General features: G+C 38.5%; 1 protein-coding gene across 3 annotated transcripts in view; it reads left to right on the top strand.

The window, feature by feature from the left end:
* Window positions 1-18,325, top strand: part of GRM5 (glutamate metabotropic receptor 5) — a 241,976-nt gene that overhangs the window by 197,844 nt on the left and 25,807 nt on the right. For all 3 annotated transcript variants that reach the window (XM_058825063.1, XM_058825060.1, XM_058825061.1), the window contains 2 exons: window positions 3,105-3,231; window positions 13,628-14,567. In XM_058825063.1, the coding sequence (XP_058681046.1) occupies window positions 3,105-3,231; window positions 13,628-14,567 (1,067 nt within the window). The remainder of the gene's footprint in view (window positions 1-3,104; window positions 3,232-13,627; window positions 14,568-18,325) is intronic.

The following is an 18,325-nucleotide window of genomic DNA, read 5'->3' as shown; positions in this document are numbered from 1 at the left end:
TTTTCTTCAGTGTTGCAGTACACACAGCCTTGAAATTTGAAAGCAAATTTTTTCTTGACTTCTACATGGAGATAATATCCCACACTTAAATTAAAATGTACAGACTTATGTATTTAATTATTATTCTTATCATAATCATATAACTATTTTATTAAGCTGCCATTTTCTTGACTCCACTGTCTGTGGACTGTTGCCCATGATGCTTCCTGCAGAATAGTCAAAATACTGCAAGTCCGTAGCTTACCTTGAAGTCATTTATATTAGAGCCAGTGGAATGAGGAGATGGGCATGTTCAACCATAAAAAATATCAGGTGTGATTTCTGACAAGTCTCACTAGAGGCTCAATTTTCTCATGTGTTAAAACAGCATGACTGAAAATTGGGAAGCAGCTGCAGAGAAGGGCTGGTGGGAGCATGACCAGTCTCTGCAATACAAAATTAATCTCTTTAGCCTGAGTTTTACAGAATTTTAGGGCACGGTCACTCTGTTTAAGTCACTAATTAGTCTTTGGCAGATTAATTTAAGTGGGTTTCAACAGACTGATTATATTTGTCTCCAGTGTAAACATAAGGAATTACGTCAGACTTATGAATAATATGCTATTCCAGATAAGGAGTCATGAAAACAGTTAAGATCAAGCTTGGTGTAGAACGACTTCTATCTCTTCATTGACAGTAAAAGACACCCAGACAGGACAGCTGGTTCTGATGAAAACACACCTTCTGCAGACACATAAATGCAGGTGTGAGTTACCCCCACGGTCGCTGAACTCAGGTTTGTTAGCCTGCTCCAGGCAGTCACACACGGGGAGGACAGAGATGGACAAACAGCTAACATCTTCAGAACTCTGTGTCTCTGAGCTCCTTTATGATCTGTTGTCACAACACAGCTGAAGGGAAGTATCTTGTGATCTTCATTAACAGTCACCTTCCACCTTCTGCCCGTGCTCCCAGGGATTCTCTCAAGACGATCCTTCGCTACGAAGCCAAGTCATCACACACTTAGATATACGCTTGAAATCTGGCATTGGAAATGTTCTGTTTACTCCTCATTTCGTTATTGATCATAAATCTCAGAGTTTACCTGACAGTCTTTGTCTTCATGGTCTTCACAGATGATGGTGGGACCTTGACCCTACCGGGCTCTGTTGTGGTTTTCCTGCAAACTTCTCTGTGACTGAGTTATTATGCAGGGATTTAAAACATTGAGTATAATGCTATTCAACATTCAGCTGGAGTTGGGGAATCCATCCACAGGATCTGATAAAACCCAAATACAACCCAACTCTGTATATTTGAAAGAGTGTGGACATATGATTATTTAAATAAATACAGGTTCAAAGGACTGTACAGATGACAAGGGGAAAGGAAAATAATATTTGTTTTAAAGATTATTATTTCTCTTAAAAGGGACAGAAAAAATAACTTAAAGTTAAATGATACAACAAAGAATTATGCAGGAAATGAAAGATAAAAGGATGAATAAATTGCTGGCTAAGAAATTTAACTCAAAAAAGTCTGACTTTACTCTGAGTCTTGAGGAACAATTATCTTGATTTCTAGAGGAGGATACATAATCCTTCTCTGGCAGTTCTAGGTAAGAAATTATCAGTGTACCAGTGTACTGATAGATTTGTCAAATTCCAGGTATTTTACCGAAGATCTTCATTGACCAGAAAGTTACACAGAAAAGGGTAAATTAATTGTTCTTATCAAATTTTAGGTGTTTAATAATAACATCAGGTTTTTATTTTACCATTTGATTTTCTTGACTATTTTATAAAAACAAAATGATGGATTTTATAATATGCCAAGGTAATCAAAATATGTGACTTAAAATTAGTACAAGCTTTCTAAAAATTGATTTTCCCAAATTAAAAAAAAAATCCCAACTTTTCAACTTTTCATTCTATTTAAAAATTAAAAAAATCCCAACATTTGATTTATTCTGGAGGAAAGATATTCTGTTTTGGAAGTAGTTCTAGTCTCAATTCTTGCAGAATAAATCACTTAAGGTCTTCTAGCCTTTCCATCATTTAACTGTTTTGGAGTTTTGCTGTTTTTCTTTTCACACTCTACAATTAAAAACAAAGTAAAACAAAACCAACCAAACCACAAAAAATTTGAAGTTTTTCAAGTCCCCATATTGGCGACGAAAATTAGTTAATAGAATATATTTTTCAATGCAGCATTGCAAAGTACAATCCTATTCTTTTTTATTATGCTCCTTTACATGTTTGTTTTCTTAATTGAAATTGCAATGAAGTAATTTGCCTTTAAATACACTTTCTGAATTCATCATTGCAAAAGATTAAAAAAAGTCAACCTATTTCTTATGCTATAATTGGGAGTATTTGTTTGTAAACTGTCTGGGAAGAGGAGAGAAACTGGGAATACTTTATTTCAAAAGAAAAACATATTGACAAGAAGCACAGATGTTCCCAGAGATGATAAATAAGGGTCCTTAAAAATCTGCATTTCAATCATAAGCATGCAATAACATTTGATAGTAAATTATGAAATGAGTAATCAGGTCAGATGTTAGAATGGAGAAAGATAAGATTCTCACCTTTAAATGGTAATTAGAAATGCAGTAATTAAATAATTCTGGAGAAAGCATGTTCAGTTTGCTGTCTGGAAAAATAACTTTTTAATAAATCACTCACTATTGGATGAAAAATAAGCACCCAAAAGTCTTTGAGTAACCAGCACTTAGGAACATAGTACTGCTGACATGTTTCTCTGTATGGACCACCTTGGAGTGAATTATGTGTCTTCATTATCATGCACTGACTTCTGTAGGCACATTAACATCTATGGAGCTTTGTAAATTCTAAGAGGGAAAAAAACTCATCTTTTTTGTCACCCTGTACCTTCACTTATACTTCTCTGGGGTTGGTGGATTCTTTCTTTTGGTACCTACACACGATGGGAGAACTAAGAACTTTTGTCACATTTTATCTTTGAAAACATATAATGAAAAGGAATAATTAAATTTCAAAATCTCTTCTATTCGAAAAAAATACATTAAAAATTAAATTAGCAACTGGGTGAGCACAGATGTGTGTTTATGCTGCTAAAATAAATGTCAATTTTTGTCCCAGGTGATCCGTAAAGGAGAAGTGAGTTGCTGTTGGACCTGCACTCCTTGTAAAGAAAATGAATATGTCTCTGATGAATACACATGCAAAGCCTGCCAGCTTGGCTCCTGGCCCAATGAGGAACTCACAGGTAAATGAGTTAAGGTTGTGCTTGTGTTGTCAATGAAAATGCTCATCTAAATGAGCTGAAGAAACAACTGGCAGACACAGGTGAGTATGAGGATGATTTTGATCAGAGGGAACATGGGGATAAAGCTAGGGTTTGAACTGAAGCTGATATTTATCTCCTGAACCTAATCCAGGAGTTATTCACATAGCTCAACTCCTTTCTAAAGACCTGAACTACTAGATCCTGAAACAAAAAAATAGGTCCTGGTTTTGTATTCAGTCCTGTCCTAACCTCTAGCTGGTAATACAGATCTTAGCCTTCCTCTACAGAAAATAAATGCTTATCTTATCAAAGAAATTATTAAGAAATATTGAATTTAGAAGTTTTATTATCCCTCTAAGCAGGGGAATAGTGCACTACCTTCTTTTTTAATCTGACAAAGTTCTGATTTAGTTTCTTTATTTACTGCTGCTAAAAGCTCGAGTTCTCCAAACAGACTTTGGTTTGCATTAGTCCTTTGTTCATCAGAGTCTTCTGGAACACAGTGTTCATCCTTGGCTTAGACCTCTGTGCTCTTGCAGAATACCAGTTAGGCTTCTCTGGAGATAAATTACTCCAACATTGTATCCCACAGCCCCTCTTCTTTATGACTAAGAAACAGAATTCAAGTATTCAAACGCTCGGAGCACAAACCACTTCAAAACACTGTTCGGGGATCATGTTCTCACTGTGCCAGGCTTTATACAGACAAGGGGAGAAAAGACAGGTCTGTGACTAGAAGAAGTCACAGACCTGATTTGCATATAGCTTCTACAGATGAGGGGAAGCACTTTGAGATGTGAGGGAAGACAAAGGAAAATGCAGTTTGCTGCATGAATTTATGTAAGTGGGAGAGCGTAAGGCAAGACTTGGCCTCTAGGCAGATTTTTATTTAGAAAGTTAATCCTTTCCTGTTTAAGGACTGTTACATTGCTGTGATAAATGAGCTTGGCTACCAAATTATTGCAAGAATATTATTTAACCATTGAACTGATGTGGTACTTTTCAGAAAATGTGAAACATTTTCCCTAAGAAAAATTATCTTTCAACTGAGAAAACTGGACTAGCAGCAAAATGGACTTTCCAGTTCTGCTGCATCTATGCTCCCGTAGCCCTGTCCCCCCAGTTCTGCCTCCCTGGGCAACCAACAACCAGCCAGCAAAGCCTTCTTCTCTTAGGAAAAGATTTCTTGTGTCAGGAGAATGGAGGAGGGGAGAAAAGGAGAATAGGCTGCGTGTTTCCCCAAAAATAGAGTATTGAGGGTGCAGTTACATTGTGGGGTACGCTTCTCAGAAGCTTCCAAAGGCCACGTTGCAGGTACCAGATATTACTGCACCAGGCTGGTCAGTTCATGAAGGTCAACTAATGCAATTGGTCAGCTCTTAAGCCTCCAGGGATTTTGTCTGAGATATTATATATACCAGGCCAGACCCTTGTTCAGATGAGCACCTGAGGTTTTACCCAGCATAGATCAGCTAAAAAAGGAACTGCTGCAAGTCAATTAGGAGGGCATTTGTTCCAAGTGCCAACAGAGAAGCCAGAGAACCAGTGGTGGGAAGGAAGTGTCCACTGACTTGGTGAAGTTTGTGTAATTAGACACTAAGCACCATATATAAGGCGAAGTGGACTGACCAGGCCTCAGGCTGACCCTCAGGCTCTGTGCTTTGAGCTGGCTCCCCAGGACATACAAATTTCCATTATTCAAGCATGGTTCACCATGTCACTGAACATTGTTCCATGTTCAATGACATGGTGTTATGGTCTCCTGGGAGGATTCACCCTCTGAAAGTCTCACTTTGCCCTCACAATGGAAAAGTAAGATGGATTGGCCTCTCAAAAGCTTCATAGGTTGAGTTTTCCACCTATAAATGACTGTTTTTAAGGAAATCAGTTGTATTTTTATTCAAGCTGATAGATTTTTGTATTACATAAGCAAACATTTTGTTATTTGCAAAACTACATATTGCAAACCATTTCTCTGGCTTCAGACATGCATTTTATGCCTTTATGGGGACCAAAACCAATCTGTACACAAAGGAACCCTTGGCATCAGTGCCGAGCAATATTCCTCAGGAGATCTAACACTTATTCCTCAGCCAGGCACAAATTTGGCAGACCCTATTTGGAAACCAAGACCTCTTTGGCCTCCATGAGCACAGCTGGTGGAATGTGCCCTCCTGGTAATAGGACACCCATCTCACAACTCCAGAGCTGCCTAGTCCCCACCCAGCTCCTTATCAGCATGATGGTTGTATCTTGCCTTATTTCACTTTATATCACAAAGGGATTTTAAGAAATCTATTGCCAGCCCATCTATACAAAACAATGAGTTCTATTTTTAATGATCACATTCCTAGCGCCAACTTTTGAGCTTATAAAAAACCTACCTCTCAATCTTGTTTAAAACATAGGATTTAGTAATAAATGTGCATCAAAAGTAAGGAGAAGTTGGTGTATTTTTTATTCTGGCAAGGAAATTTCCTTTGTGTTTATTAAAGTATACAGCAATCTCCTTGAAGTGTCCCTACATCTGATACTGCAGCATACTAAGTCTCTTTGCTGGTTGATAAAGCCATTTCCTAGGAAATGTCAGCTCCACAAGGCTACACATACAAAACCTCATTAGAATAAGTCTTCCCTGCGTGATCACCTTCAGATGAGAGTCCTGTAAATTTATCAGCCACATACCTGAAATGGCTTTCAACATGGAGCTGCGCCTCACTGTTTGCCAGAGATCTGACCTTGGATAAAAACTTATTTGGAATCCTTTCTTGGCTCACATAACAAAACACAGCTTACATCTTTCTTATGCTCAATGATCAGCATCAGTTTTGTGCCACTAAGTTTAATAAATAAAACACATAGTGGCAGGCATGTTACTGACAGAAAGGAAGACAGATTAATGCACTTTTTCAGCCACCTATGGAATATCAGAATTCAGATGCAGCAGGGAAAAGACAGAAGGGTTGCAATATCTGTAGGAAAACAAATTTATTCTCAGAACAGAAAATGACATTGAAGAGCTGAAGTACAGAAAGGCACAGAGATTGAAGAGCTGAAGTACAGAAAGACACGGAAAATCCAAGGGTAGTGGAAAAGGTAAGTGGGAACAAGAGTTTCTCCTGATTAAACCAGTTACTGGAAAATATCTCCATCTAGAAGTGAAGGTGAGGCAAGAAAGAGGATGTTAACTGCCCATGTTTTATTTTGTCACAAATTTTAGATAGCTTTTGCATGCAAAATTCCCCAGGGATCACTCTCCTTCTTGGACAGAAACTTAGTAAGTTGCTTCCTTTTCTTAAGATTTATATGTACTATCCCAACATGTACCAGAAGTAATCTTCTTCCTCCTGGCCTATTATCAAGTCATGCTTCCCAGTGAGCTGTAGCCCCTCTAAGTCCCCATGTTTTGTGTTGGCAGTGTCCATCCAATACAGCACCAATTTACACACTAATGTGCCCAGCATGGCTGAGCCACAGACTCAGCTACAGCAAGAGGAACTCAGTGGTTTAAGTCCAGAAGTATATGCCAGTCACTCCTCTCTTCCTCAAAACTCTTATTTGCATTCTATTCACAGCAGGTGTAAGAGAAATAGATGCCACCCAAGTTTAGATCCACGTGGAGGAATTTTCTTAGTGCTGATGACCAACAGTAATGCTGATTTTTCAGAAGATTTAGGAGAATCTGAGGATGTGACCTTCTGCATTCAAAAATGATGCTCTAAGTAGATCAAAAAAATTTTGCTCAATGTCCCAGAGCTTTTCCAGTGTAGTAGGAGCATCTTGGTTCAGTTACCAGTAACATTTAAGGACCTTTTGAGGTGAGAAAGAAGTAATTATTCTGTCTTTCTGACATTCATGGACAGCATACAACAATACAAAAACCAGTTTTGTCTAGTGACTTCAGGAATGGCAAGAAAATCAGATTATATTAATTTCAGTGACAATTGGATTATTTTCAGGTTGTATTGACATTTTTCTCAGTCTCTGTGTATTCCAAATATGCTGACTATTTGATTTTCTTAATTGTATTCCCATGAAAATAGGAGCTTAACTATTTACACCTCTTGAAATGTTTTCTTTGCTATTCAAGGGTGAGAGTATATATCAGAAATATTTATTTTTTCTATAGCTACAAAAATGCTTTCACCAAATAAAGTTCAGTAAAGCCAGGATAACGGGGTGATTTTACTGCCCATCTGGAAGTGACAGATAAGAGACGGATTATCCAAAAAACCCTCGGATGAAAAGGACTGAAAAATGTGTGTGGTAGGGTCTGAGCCTCAGTTGTCTCATAAGACTGGATTCTGCCCCTCACTCAAGCAGAAGGTGATTCATCTCTTGCCTGAAATATTTTCAAAAGGTAACTGCTTGCTCCCATCAGGCTGCTTTCTTGTATTCCGTCTTGCAAAAATGTTGCAGCCATGGGTGATTTCAGCAATTGTCTGACGCAGGTCAGAACACAATCTAGTCTGTGCTGACATTGATTTTTCTGCTGAAACATTACTAGGACCTTGCTTTTTGATCATAATTGTTAAGGCTATAATTGAGGCTGAGGGTAGGAGAACACAATTTTCATGTGGTTATTTCTAGTGTTATAAATGCACATCAGCAGAGATGTCCTGTTTTCTGTGCCCTTTATTTCTCTTCCCTTTTTATTTCTTACTCCAAAGGAAATGTAACTATTGCCATAAGTCACTTTCTCTCTATTCCTCTTGGAAAAGGTGTATGTGGATGAGTTAAGGGTTAAGGTGGCAATATTATGACCAGGATCTCATTTTCTGCTCCCCTGGTTCTGGGTTTGCACACTTTGCTTTCCCCAATTGCTTGTTCCAGATAGAGTGTTAACTTCAGCTTCCAGTCCAGCATGAGCCACACAGCACTTCTGGCTCAAGCGAGCTCATGCAATATTGCTGAGCTCAACAAGCAGCACTTGGAGTCTCCCAGGCTGGATGAAGAGGAACTCGCCAACAAAGCCAGAAGGATCCACTTGTAATTGTGCCTTATGTTATGGAAAGTTTGCATTTGGAACAAAACATTTACAACACACAGAGCCGGCACTTTCTAGTGAAGCTTAAATCAAACCAGTAGAGCTAGCATAAGGACAGACCTGATTGTTGTAATTCATCAGTTGTTCCCATCATTCTGCATACTTGTGTAATTAAGGAATAATTTCCCATATGGTCGCAAAGTAACTTTAATGTACTATTCTAAGATTCATGGCTTTACCTCTTACTGCTAAATCCACATATTCCAGTTACTGGGGACTCAAGCCCCTGAGCTGCAGGTGCTCCAGCTTTCATGGTTTAAGATGTGACCAGCCCCAAATCCTGTCCTGCAGAGGTGGCAGGATACACACATGCCCAGTCAGCAGCTGCCTCTGTTCCCCATGCAAAGCCACCTTTGCTGATAGTTTCAGGAATGGGTGCCAGTCTGGGTGCTGCAGCTGCTTTTGTAACAAGTTCAAAAGGTCCCACCAGAGTAGGGCAAATGATTGGTGACTACAGTAATTTACCATAGCACCAGAGCAAAGTTCTGACATGTTAATGTCCTCTCTCCATTCAGATGGTCCCGATTCCATGTGAAGGTCAGGGACCTTATATGACCCCCAGGACTCTGGAGAGTGTAATCCTCTGTTTGGATAATGTTGGGGTTGAAAAAAAAAACCAAATTATAAAAGCTACCCCATCAGCTTTATGCAAATTTTTATTCTGATGCTGACGTTTTTGCATCTCAGCTTACCATATATGTGGAAGCCTAAATAACTAATCAAGAGATCCCTCTCCCATCTTTTGGGATTATAACAAGAGAAAAATTTAGGAGAATTGATATAAAATATTTAATTTCATAACATAAATAGACTTTGAATAATAAGTGCTAAATACCATATGAAGACACATTCATTATTAAAATGTGGTTACATTGTTGTTTGCATTTCAGCCTTAAAATTTGGACTTCTGATAATCTTGGAAGGATGTTTGAAAAATCACCGAGGAAACTAAATCTATTTTAACAGGTCAAACTTGCTGACCAGGATGCCAAATCCAACTAAAAATATTTAGAACTTACTAAACTAGCAGCAATTTTCTGCCAGTTTTATTCTCCATGCGCAGGTTCAGTGAGCTTTAGCTCATGATGTTAACTCAAGAGAAGTTATTGAATTAACTTCACTTTTCAGTCTCAATCCTATTCACAATCCCTATCCTGTCAACTTTACCTTTGAAAATAGTTTAGTTCTGTATTTTATATTGGTTACCAAGGAGGGGATTTCTCAGTGCTAAGCTAATACAGTTTTATAGATGCTGAAGGCATCTTCTAGGTGTCAAGGTTGTAATAACAAATTAAAACCATGCTAAGAATAAAATCCACAGAAAATATCATCTATAATATAATGCTTTATATCTGCAAACTCTTCTCCCAGATGAACTAATTTTAATGTAATATGAAAGATCAGAAATAAGGGACAAATTTGCCTCTACAGAAAGAGGACAGTATACTAATAGACCTACCAATTGACTTACGGCAGCGGTCAGGCCTTCAAGAGCACTTCCTCTCCTTGTTCGTGGCAAAATTTGGTCTATGCATGAAGTAGCTAGTGGCTTTTCCAAAATATCAGAAACTATTTTTTTCTCAGAAGATCCTTAGACATCCTTATAGATATTTTCTTGGTGATTTTTGGGGGTCCTTCAAGAAAACCTTTCCCTAGGATGGTAAATGGAATTCTGATTTTTTTCTATCTGCTCATCTTGTTGTTCACATGTGTATCTAGTGTCTTGCTCCACACTGCCTATCTTTCTGTCCAGTAGAGCACAATTACAGTTTTATGCCAATTTTACTGGACCTCCAGGCACCCTTGAGCACAGAACAACTCGACACCTGCTCCAAAGTGGACTGGGTCCAAACAGCCTTTCCACAAGCCACAGACCACCTTAGTGCCTCAGCATGCTAAGGTACACAGGACAAGACTGGGCACCATAGGACAAGACTACTGGCTTTGTTCTACTTGTTTCTGAGCCAGCTAAGAGAGAAAAATTTCCAGGTGCTTGGAGATGTTGACAAAGTGTAAGAGATAGGCTGTGGGGCATTGTCATGGCCATTGACAAGAATGAGTTCTTTTTGTGGTACCATTTTTCAGCTTTTGTCTTGGTATAGTCCAGGTCATCAATCTAACATGAACACTCACAGTGCTGTTTTCCCATCTTTCTTTTACTTGATCTAGTTGTCCTTCTCTGAAAAGTGCCATTGTCAGAAACCATTACCTGCAAAATTATTATATGAAAACTTCACCAATCATTGTTTCATGAAGATGATCCAGTCTTTAAATCTTAATTGAGGAATAAATCATTGCCAAGTTTAGCAATTTCCTTGTAAAGTATACTCATTGATGGGAAAAATATGACAAGTTTTACACTCTTTTCTCAGGTATTTCATCAAGAGAATGTAAAAAGGAGTAATAAAACAAGGAAGGCATGAAATAGTCTGAAACTAATGAGAAACATTTGGTTATGATTCACCTCTGCAACAAAGTTAGAAATGAGGCAAAAATTTAGCCCCTATATCATTGTCTGCATGCAAAGGCCAGCTGCCAGCTAAAGACCTTTTCTCTTCAAATCTCCTGTCAAGAATATGCAGCAGTGTTAGAAGCTGGAAACTATTTGTTTCCATGAAATATTAGTTAAATCTTGCTAAATCAAAAATAGATTTAGAGGTCACTGATTTATAAAACTTCCTGGGGAAAAACCCACAGTGGGATATCTGCACACAAGAGAGGATTCCTTCTTGTTTTCACCCTTTTCCCCTACTCTCACTTGTGTAAAATGCTGATTTTATGATGTGATTACTGTGCTACTTTAAACTTGAAAAAGTCAGAAAGTAATACGTCTCCCTCACACAATACTAAATAAGAAAACTCTTTAAAACCAGCAGGAGTTAAAAAGGTATTATCAACCAGTGCAGTGAAATTGTTTCATGAAAATTTGATGTCTTTCAAATGTTTAGATGTGGTAATAATTTTATTAATGCAAGAGAAAGCTTTTCACATCAAAGCAGGCAAGTATGGGTAGGAAATCAATCTGTATTCAGTAAGGAGCCCAACTGTCTTACACTAAAGTGACTGCAAATTTGTATACTTTAATGCACTAATGTCAAGACTCATTGACCCCACTCCTTCTGAGTTTTCCACTCTCTTCAAGAACACAGAAGTATCTGCCTTGTACTTTTGCCACCTGATTGAAGGTATTATATCTTCAAAAATATTATTTCTGTAGACACAGAGAATGCGAAGATACTTGGAGAAGAAAGGAGTTAGGCCTAATATCTAACTATACTGTTTCATGACTTTTGCCACTAAGAATGTTAGTCGCAGGTTTGGAAAACTCTAGACCCAACATAAAACACGGGAAAAGGCATACAATAGATTTCCCATGTAGAAATTCCCAAATTATAGTCATGATATCTACATTTACTCCTGCTCATCAACTCATTGAGATGCCAGGTTGCCTAATTAATTGAAATTTCTTGGCATCCAAATATCCAGCAGACACTAACTACCCTCACTGCAGAAAATACATATGTGAGCACCTGGCACGCCATCTTCACAGGGTGAAGTGCCTTGTCACAAGTCACAAGTCAAAATGACACTTCCCTACATGACCTAACCAGAAGACAGCAACATGATTACAAAAACCACAATATTTTGAATTAATTTAGATTTTGCAACCAAGCTTAACACATGTATAGGAGAAATAAGAGCTTTTAGTTGCATTTTCTCCATTCCATCATCCCCTCCCTGCTGTCCTGCCCTGGCTGGCAATGCCACTGTTTTCAGGAAGTTACACTCCAGAACATCAAGATCCTCCCCTTTGTTATTACTGGGTCCAGCTGAGAGGGAGCTCATTTTCCCCATAGAAACCCTCACAGTTCTGTGCTTTGCAGTGGTAGCTAGAGACATGTTGATAACACAGCAGTCATTTTTCCAGGCTGTCTCTCCAACATTCCTCCCTCACCAGTATGCTGGGTATGAGCAAGGTCTTGTGAGGGGGCACAGCCAGAACAGCTGACCCAAACTGACCAAAAGGATATCCCATACCATACGATGTCTGCTCAGCAATAAAACCTTAGAGAAAGGTGTGGGTTTGTGCATTTTTTGTTATGACATTTTTGTTCTGGAGAAACTGCTACATTTCCTGAAGCCCTGCTTCGCAGGAATTGCCTGTATATCACCTGCTGATGTGAAGTAAAGAAAAATCTTTTGCTGATAGTCACTGGTATAATATACTCTGGTGCCACAGGACACAGAACCCATCTGCATCTTGCATGAAAGTAATGAAAATAAGCAAGGTCAAAGGACCTGAACAGGAGATTCAGTTTTTTGGAAATAAAATGCAAGGATGGATGCTTATAGCTGTAGTCAGCAACAAAACAACTATGTCTGCCCAGAAATCCAGGAAGACATCGTAGACTGGCCAGAATGCAAAAATATCTATCCAGCCTTGACAGTGCGTACACAAAGAAGGGAAGAAGAAGGGATGCCAGCAACAAGTCTTCTGTCAGTTTTTTACTCCTGTCTATTGATCTGTTCACTGTAGAATTAAAAGCCTTTTTGACTTGCTGTGACCAAGATGCATAGAATGATTTACTAAAACCAATGCAAAATTGAAAAATAAGTGTCCTTAAATGGGTTGCACTGCTAATTCAGCTTTGTTGCTAATTTATTAACTTCAATTTTATTTCACAAGTTAGATTAGGTTTTAATTTTTCAGAAATTTCAGAAGAATAATTGTCAGAAAAAGAAGTGAGTACAGTGTGCCATTCCAAATTACCTATTACTTACGAGTCCAATTCTAGAAAATTTTTGTTAGAAAAAAGGTAGCAAATCTGAGAAACTTTCTCTTTTTTTTTGACAGTCAGAATTTGCAAGATTCTCTCCACAATCATTAAGCAAATACCAATATCCTTCATGGTGTACAGTACCATTAGTAGGATTGACATCTAGTCCTTTATGTGCAAATAGCATGCAGAAAACTCTGAAGCACTTTATACTGAGGTAGTGCAACTTGCTGCAGAAATTTGTTCACAAATTCCTATATTTCATAGAATTTAAAGGGCAAATTTGCACTGTAAGAGATGACTTATCTTAATCAGCCTGGTCATGTTCTATTCCAGATAAAGTGTACTACTGAAAAAAGCTGTCATTGAAATGTACTTATTGTGCCATTATATTGACATTATTTTAACACAATCTGAGCCTACACTCCACACAATGGCAGCTTCCTGAAAAACAAGAAAGAAGAGAAATACCAGGAAAACCTCTAACTATCATTAAAGAATCACACATCTACATACTTCAGTTTACCTTTCTCTTTTTCTTTTTCTGCAGGTTGTGACCTCATCCCAGTCCAGTATCTCAGATGGGGCGATCCCGAACCAATTGCAGCCGTTGTTTTTGCATGCCTGGGTCTGTTGGCCACGCTGTTTGTTACAATCGTGTTCATAATGTACCGGGATACTCCAGTGGTCAAATCATCCAGCCGAGAACTTTGCTACATCATTCTGGCTGGCATCTGCCTGGGTTACTTGTGTACTTTCTGTCTAATTGCAAAACCTCAGCAGATTTACTGTTATCTTCAGCGAATCGGCATCGGCCTCTCACCGGCTATGAGCTATTCTGCTCTAGTAACTAAAACCAACCGCATCGCAAGAATCCTGGCTGGAAGCAAGAAGAAAATCTGTACAAAGAAACCTAGGTTCATGAGTGCCTGCGCCCAGCTGGTTATTGCATTCATCTTGATATGTATACAGTTAGGCATCATAGTTGCCCTCTTTATAATGGAGCCACCAGACATAATGCATGATTACCCAAGCATCCGAGAGGTCTACCTGATTTGTAACACCACCAACTTGGGTGTTGTGACTCCCCTTGGATATAATGGGTTATTAATTTTGAGCTGCACCTTTTATGCATTTAAGACAAGAAACGTCCCAGCTAATTTCAACGAAGCAAAATATATTGCCTTTACCATGTATACCACCTGCATCATTTGGCTGGCTTTTGTGCCAATATATTTTGGAAGCAACTACAAGATAATCACCATGTGTTTCTCAGTGAGTCTGAGTGCCACGGTGGCCCTTGGCTGCATGTTTGTGCCCAAGGTGTACATCATCCTCGCCAAGCCCGAGAGGAACGTGCGCAGCGCGTTCACCACGTCGACGGTGGTCCGCATGCACGTAGGGGATGGAAAGTCCTCTTCAGCTGCCAGCCGCTCCAGCAGCCTGGTGAACCTGTGGAAAAGAAGGGGATCATCTGGGGAAACGCTTAGGTAAAGTTTTCTAATGTGGGAGTGTGGGGAAGCAATTGTTGTCTTCTGAGAGTTGCTAATAGTGGAAGGACAAAGGGAGGTGTGCTAATTTCCTTTGCCTCTGCACTGGGAGTGGAGTGAGTCCTCTGTCCCACATCTGCAAGTTTTGGGTTTGACTTAGTTAAAATGCTGTGCAAAAACTGTTGACAAAGCAATTGGAAAACAAAGTTGGAAATGCTGGGTGTGACAATTGTGTATGAATCTAGGGAGAAAAAAAAGATTGTGGGAGTAAAAAAACCCAAGAGAAGAAATACAACTCATTGCCTTGTCCTGAATGGACCCATTTATTATCTCTTTCCCTTAAATGGACATCATAGCATCTGTATTTTGCCTCTAGTGACAGCAGTAAGACAACAGGGCTGCTGCTGGAGCTCCATAATCGAGGTGGAGTGTTAAACACCAGAATCATCATGAGCAGCCACTCTAAGGGATCTGAGGATTTGTTCTGTATGGCTCTTCTGTTACACCTTTTATCTCCTTTTCCCTTAATTTTCCTTTCTTATGCTATCTCTTCCTAATTTATTTCTATAAGTCCTCACCTATCTTCTCTTCCTTACCTTTCTCTGTAAATATCTTCCTCATGCTGACGAATTCAGTTGCTTACAGGCCCCGCTCTGTCTACCTTCCCTGCCATTGAACAGATACTCCCTTATATTTCTTTGTTTCTTCCTAATATATTATTTGAATGCAGCTATCATGAAGACAACTTTATGTTCAATGTATAAACATTAAGTGAACACTAAAAAGAAAGGAGAGCTCTGGAGTGGAAACTGCCCTGCTCCATAAACAGAACCTGTACTGTGCACCTTGCCCAGTAGTTGGTTTTCATCCTTTGATCCTTTCACTTTTGGTATGGATGCTATGAGAATGATTTAGGTTATTTAACTGCTGGCATTAACAAAAAAATCTGTTGACTGCAAAGAAGCAATTTTGCCATTTCTCAGCTATGTATGTCTAGCCTGGAAGTGACATGTAGCTAGATTTTTCTCCTCACTGAAACACACATGGATTTCAGGATAATATGAATATTTCCAGACATGTCATTGTTCATAATTGCAGTTGGCATGGAACAAGGACAATTTGTCCTTCCATTTATATGTGAATCATAATTTAAGCCTGAGGAAGGACTTTATTAGAAATACCTGCAGGATATATTATACTAAAGTGATTATTTTTTCTGTCAGAATATTACTAATGATTCTCTTTCAGAGACTTTGAAGTGATACAAAAATGACCAGTCTATTACAAGATATTTTATAATTATGATCAGCTAATGATGGTTTTTTTTCCAGTTCCTTTCCAGGTGCAGAGTAGGATGATATTTTCAAATGATAAATCATTTTTTAGATTAGGTGATGGCTACCTGAAATATCCTTTTCTGCAACTTTTGTGTCGATGTATAAATGACATGAGGTATTTGAATTAGAAGTCCTGTAGCAACTTTTTGGACTGTTAAAAGAGCCATTCTTCAAAATATGTCTTGACTAGAAGGCATTCTTCATTGAGATCATCATTATTTTCCCTCCCTTTTGCTGCAGAACTCATTTGCCACCTTGCAACCTTTTTACACAACAAGATGAAGTTATAGGTGATAGAAAGATCTTGTGTTTGGGAAGGAGTTTTTTGTCATCTGTTCAGGCCTGGTTTGGAAAGATGTTCCTTTAAAATTTTTGTTTTGTTCTGAAAAGCAAAGAGCATACCCAATTATTAAATGTCCTAAATGACAAGTGGTATTTTCTTGTTTTTGAGGATTCTCTTTTCATTTCTTTACATCCCTCAGTGCGTAGATAATATCTGCAGTAGGGAGATATTAGCAGAATATAATAGATCATCATCAACAAAGACTTCTTTTTCAATAGCATTGTCTTGGGAATTACTTCAATCCAAAAGAGCTTTGAGAGTGCCCAGTATGTGGGTGTAGGGATGAGAAGGGCAGCAGAAAGCTGATACATTGACATATTTCTCTGGATACAAAGAACTTGTACTTTGCATTTAAAACTTGGAGAAAAACTTATATGTCATCAGCAGCGTTCATCAATGCACAAAACTGGAGCAAAGAAGATCCTCCTGATTCATGTGTCTGAATCCCCAGCCAATTAAGCTGTGATGGTGCCACTGAGTTTAGTAGAGCTCAGTCAGTGTGTGCCCTTATATTTTACAAGAGCAAAATGATTCCATCTGTCCTGGGAAATTCTCTCTAGTCAATACCAATTCGATTACATGAGAGAGAGTCCTAAAAGGTGATAAGCACATTTAAAATGGTGCTCAGGATTTCACCTAGGTCTGGTATAATCTCCAAGAAAGTACAGAAAACCACTGTCAGCTTCAATTCCATTTAGTGCAGAAAATGAGCAAACAGAGTTCCACCATTTTACTTGATAATCAAATAATTTTTTGAAAAAAACATCTGGTCACACAAAGCAATAGGCTTCAAGGTATTACTCAGTACAATGCTCAAAAGATTATTTTGAAAGTTATTCAAGTAAACACCAAAGTATTCAGAATCAAAGGAAATATGCACTAGAACTTCATGGCATCATTTAAATAGCTCAGAGGGGTTTTATTTAAAAGAGAGTGAGTCACTGTTGAATTTAAAAGAAACATGCTATTTAAGTCACCAGTGCACAGAGGGCCTCTATCATTAGCATTTTGCTTCTTGACACTAATTTATAGCACAGTGTAGCATTGCATCAAATCATTGTCAAACAGATAATGCCAACGCTCCATTCAGAGCCTTCACATCAGCCACAAAATGACAGATAACAAGACTGCTTTTGCCTAAACAAAGCAATGCATCTGTTACAGTCCTAAATAACTTTTTGCATGGGGTGTTCTTCAATCAAGAAAACCCAGGCAAGCTGTGGTTGTGTGTTGAAATGAATCTTCACATACTGAAATATGTAGAAGGAGAGAGTAAAACTATTCATTACCCAGTGGAATGAAAACCATTTCATCTAGGCTATTGTGATTCAGCAGTACTCACCTAAAGATATTCTGCCCTCATTTAAGGTGAGGTTAACGAACCTGACATTATCAGAAGTGGAGAGTGCTACAGAGCTGGAGTCAAAGCCATATAGCTGGTGTAGAGAGGCATCTGGAATTTCTAATTGCCATCTTGCCATCTTGGTTTCTAGTGACTAGGAAGGCCAAAAATACATTGAGTAAATCTTGCCTTGAGGTACCAGGAATTATTGCCACATATGCTACACAGCCTTTTTGCAAGGGCCAAAAATACAGGGCTAATTTAGCCTCTCCTCACTCTCAGATAACTCACTATTCCATGCAAGATAAAGGCTGTATATTTCTGCTTCAAGAGCTGCTATTATGATATTTCTAGTCAGGACTGCACATCAAAGGGTCTCAGTCATATTACCCTGACCTGGAGAATAGTACAGATGTTCAAAAGCTCCTCTTGGCTTTTTATTATTATTACCCTGGATTTCACACAAAAAATTACCCACTAGTTGTTTATGTCTTCTGGAAGGTGTCTTTAAATGGCACACATGCTCCATTTTCCAAGCTTCACACTTGTCTCCCCACAACTACCTGAAAACAGCAAGATTTCTTGCCTTTAAAGCAAGTAATAAACTGTTCTGAGTAACCAGACAAGTATTGAAAACCTCCCTAAATACTGTCTTTCACAAATATATGTGCTATTTAACTCTTTAAAATCCTACCAGTATTTTTCTCAAAAGAGAGAAGCCTATAGATGTCCAGTA

The sequence above is a fragment of the Ammospiza caudacuta genome, chromosome 2 (genome assembly GCF_027887145.1).
Source record: "Ammospiza caudacuta isolate bAmmCau1 chromosome 2, bAmmCau1.pri, whole genome shotgun sequence".
NCBI lineage: Eukaryota > Metazoa > Chordata > Aves > Passeriformes > Passerellidae > Ammospiza > Ammospiza caudacuta.
Note: the sequence above shows the minus strand (reverse complement) of the source record. Positions and strands in the feature narration are given on the sequence as shown.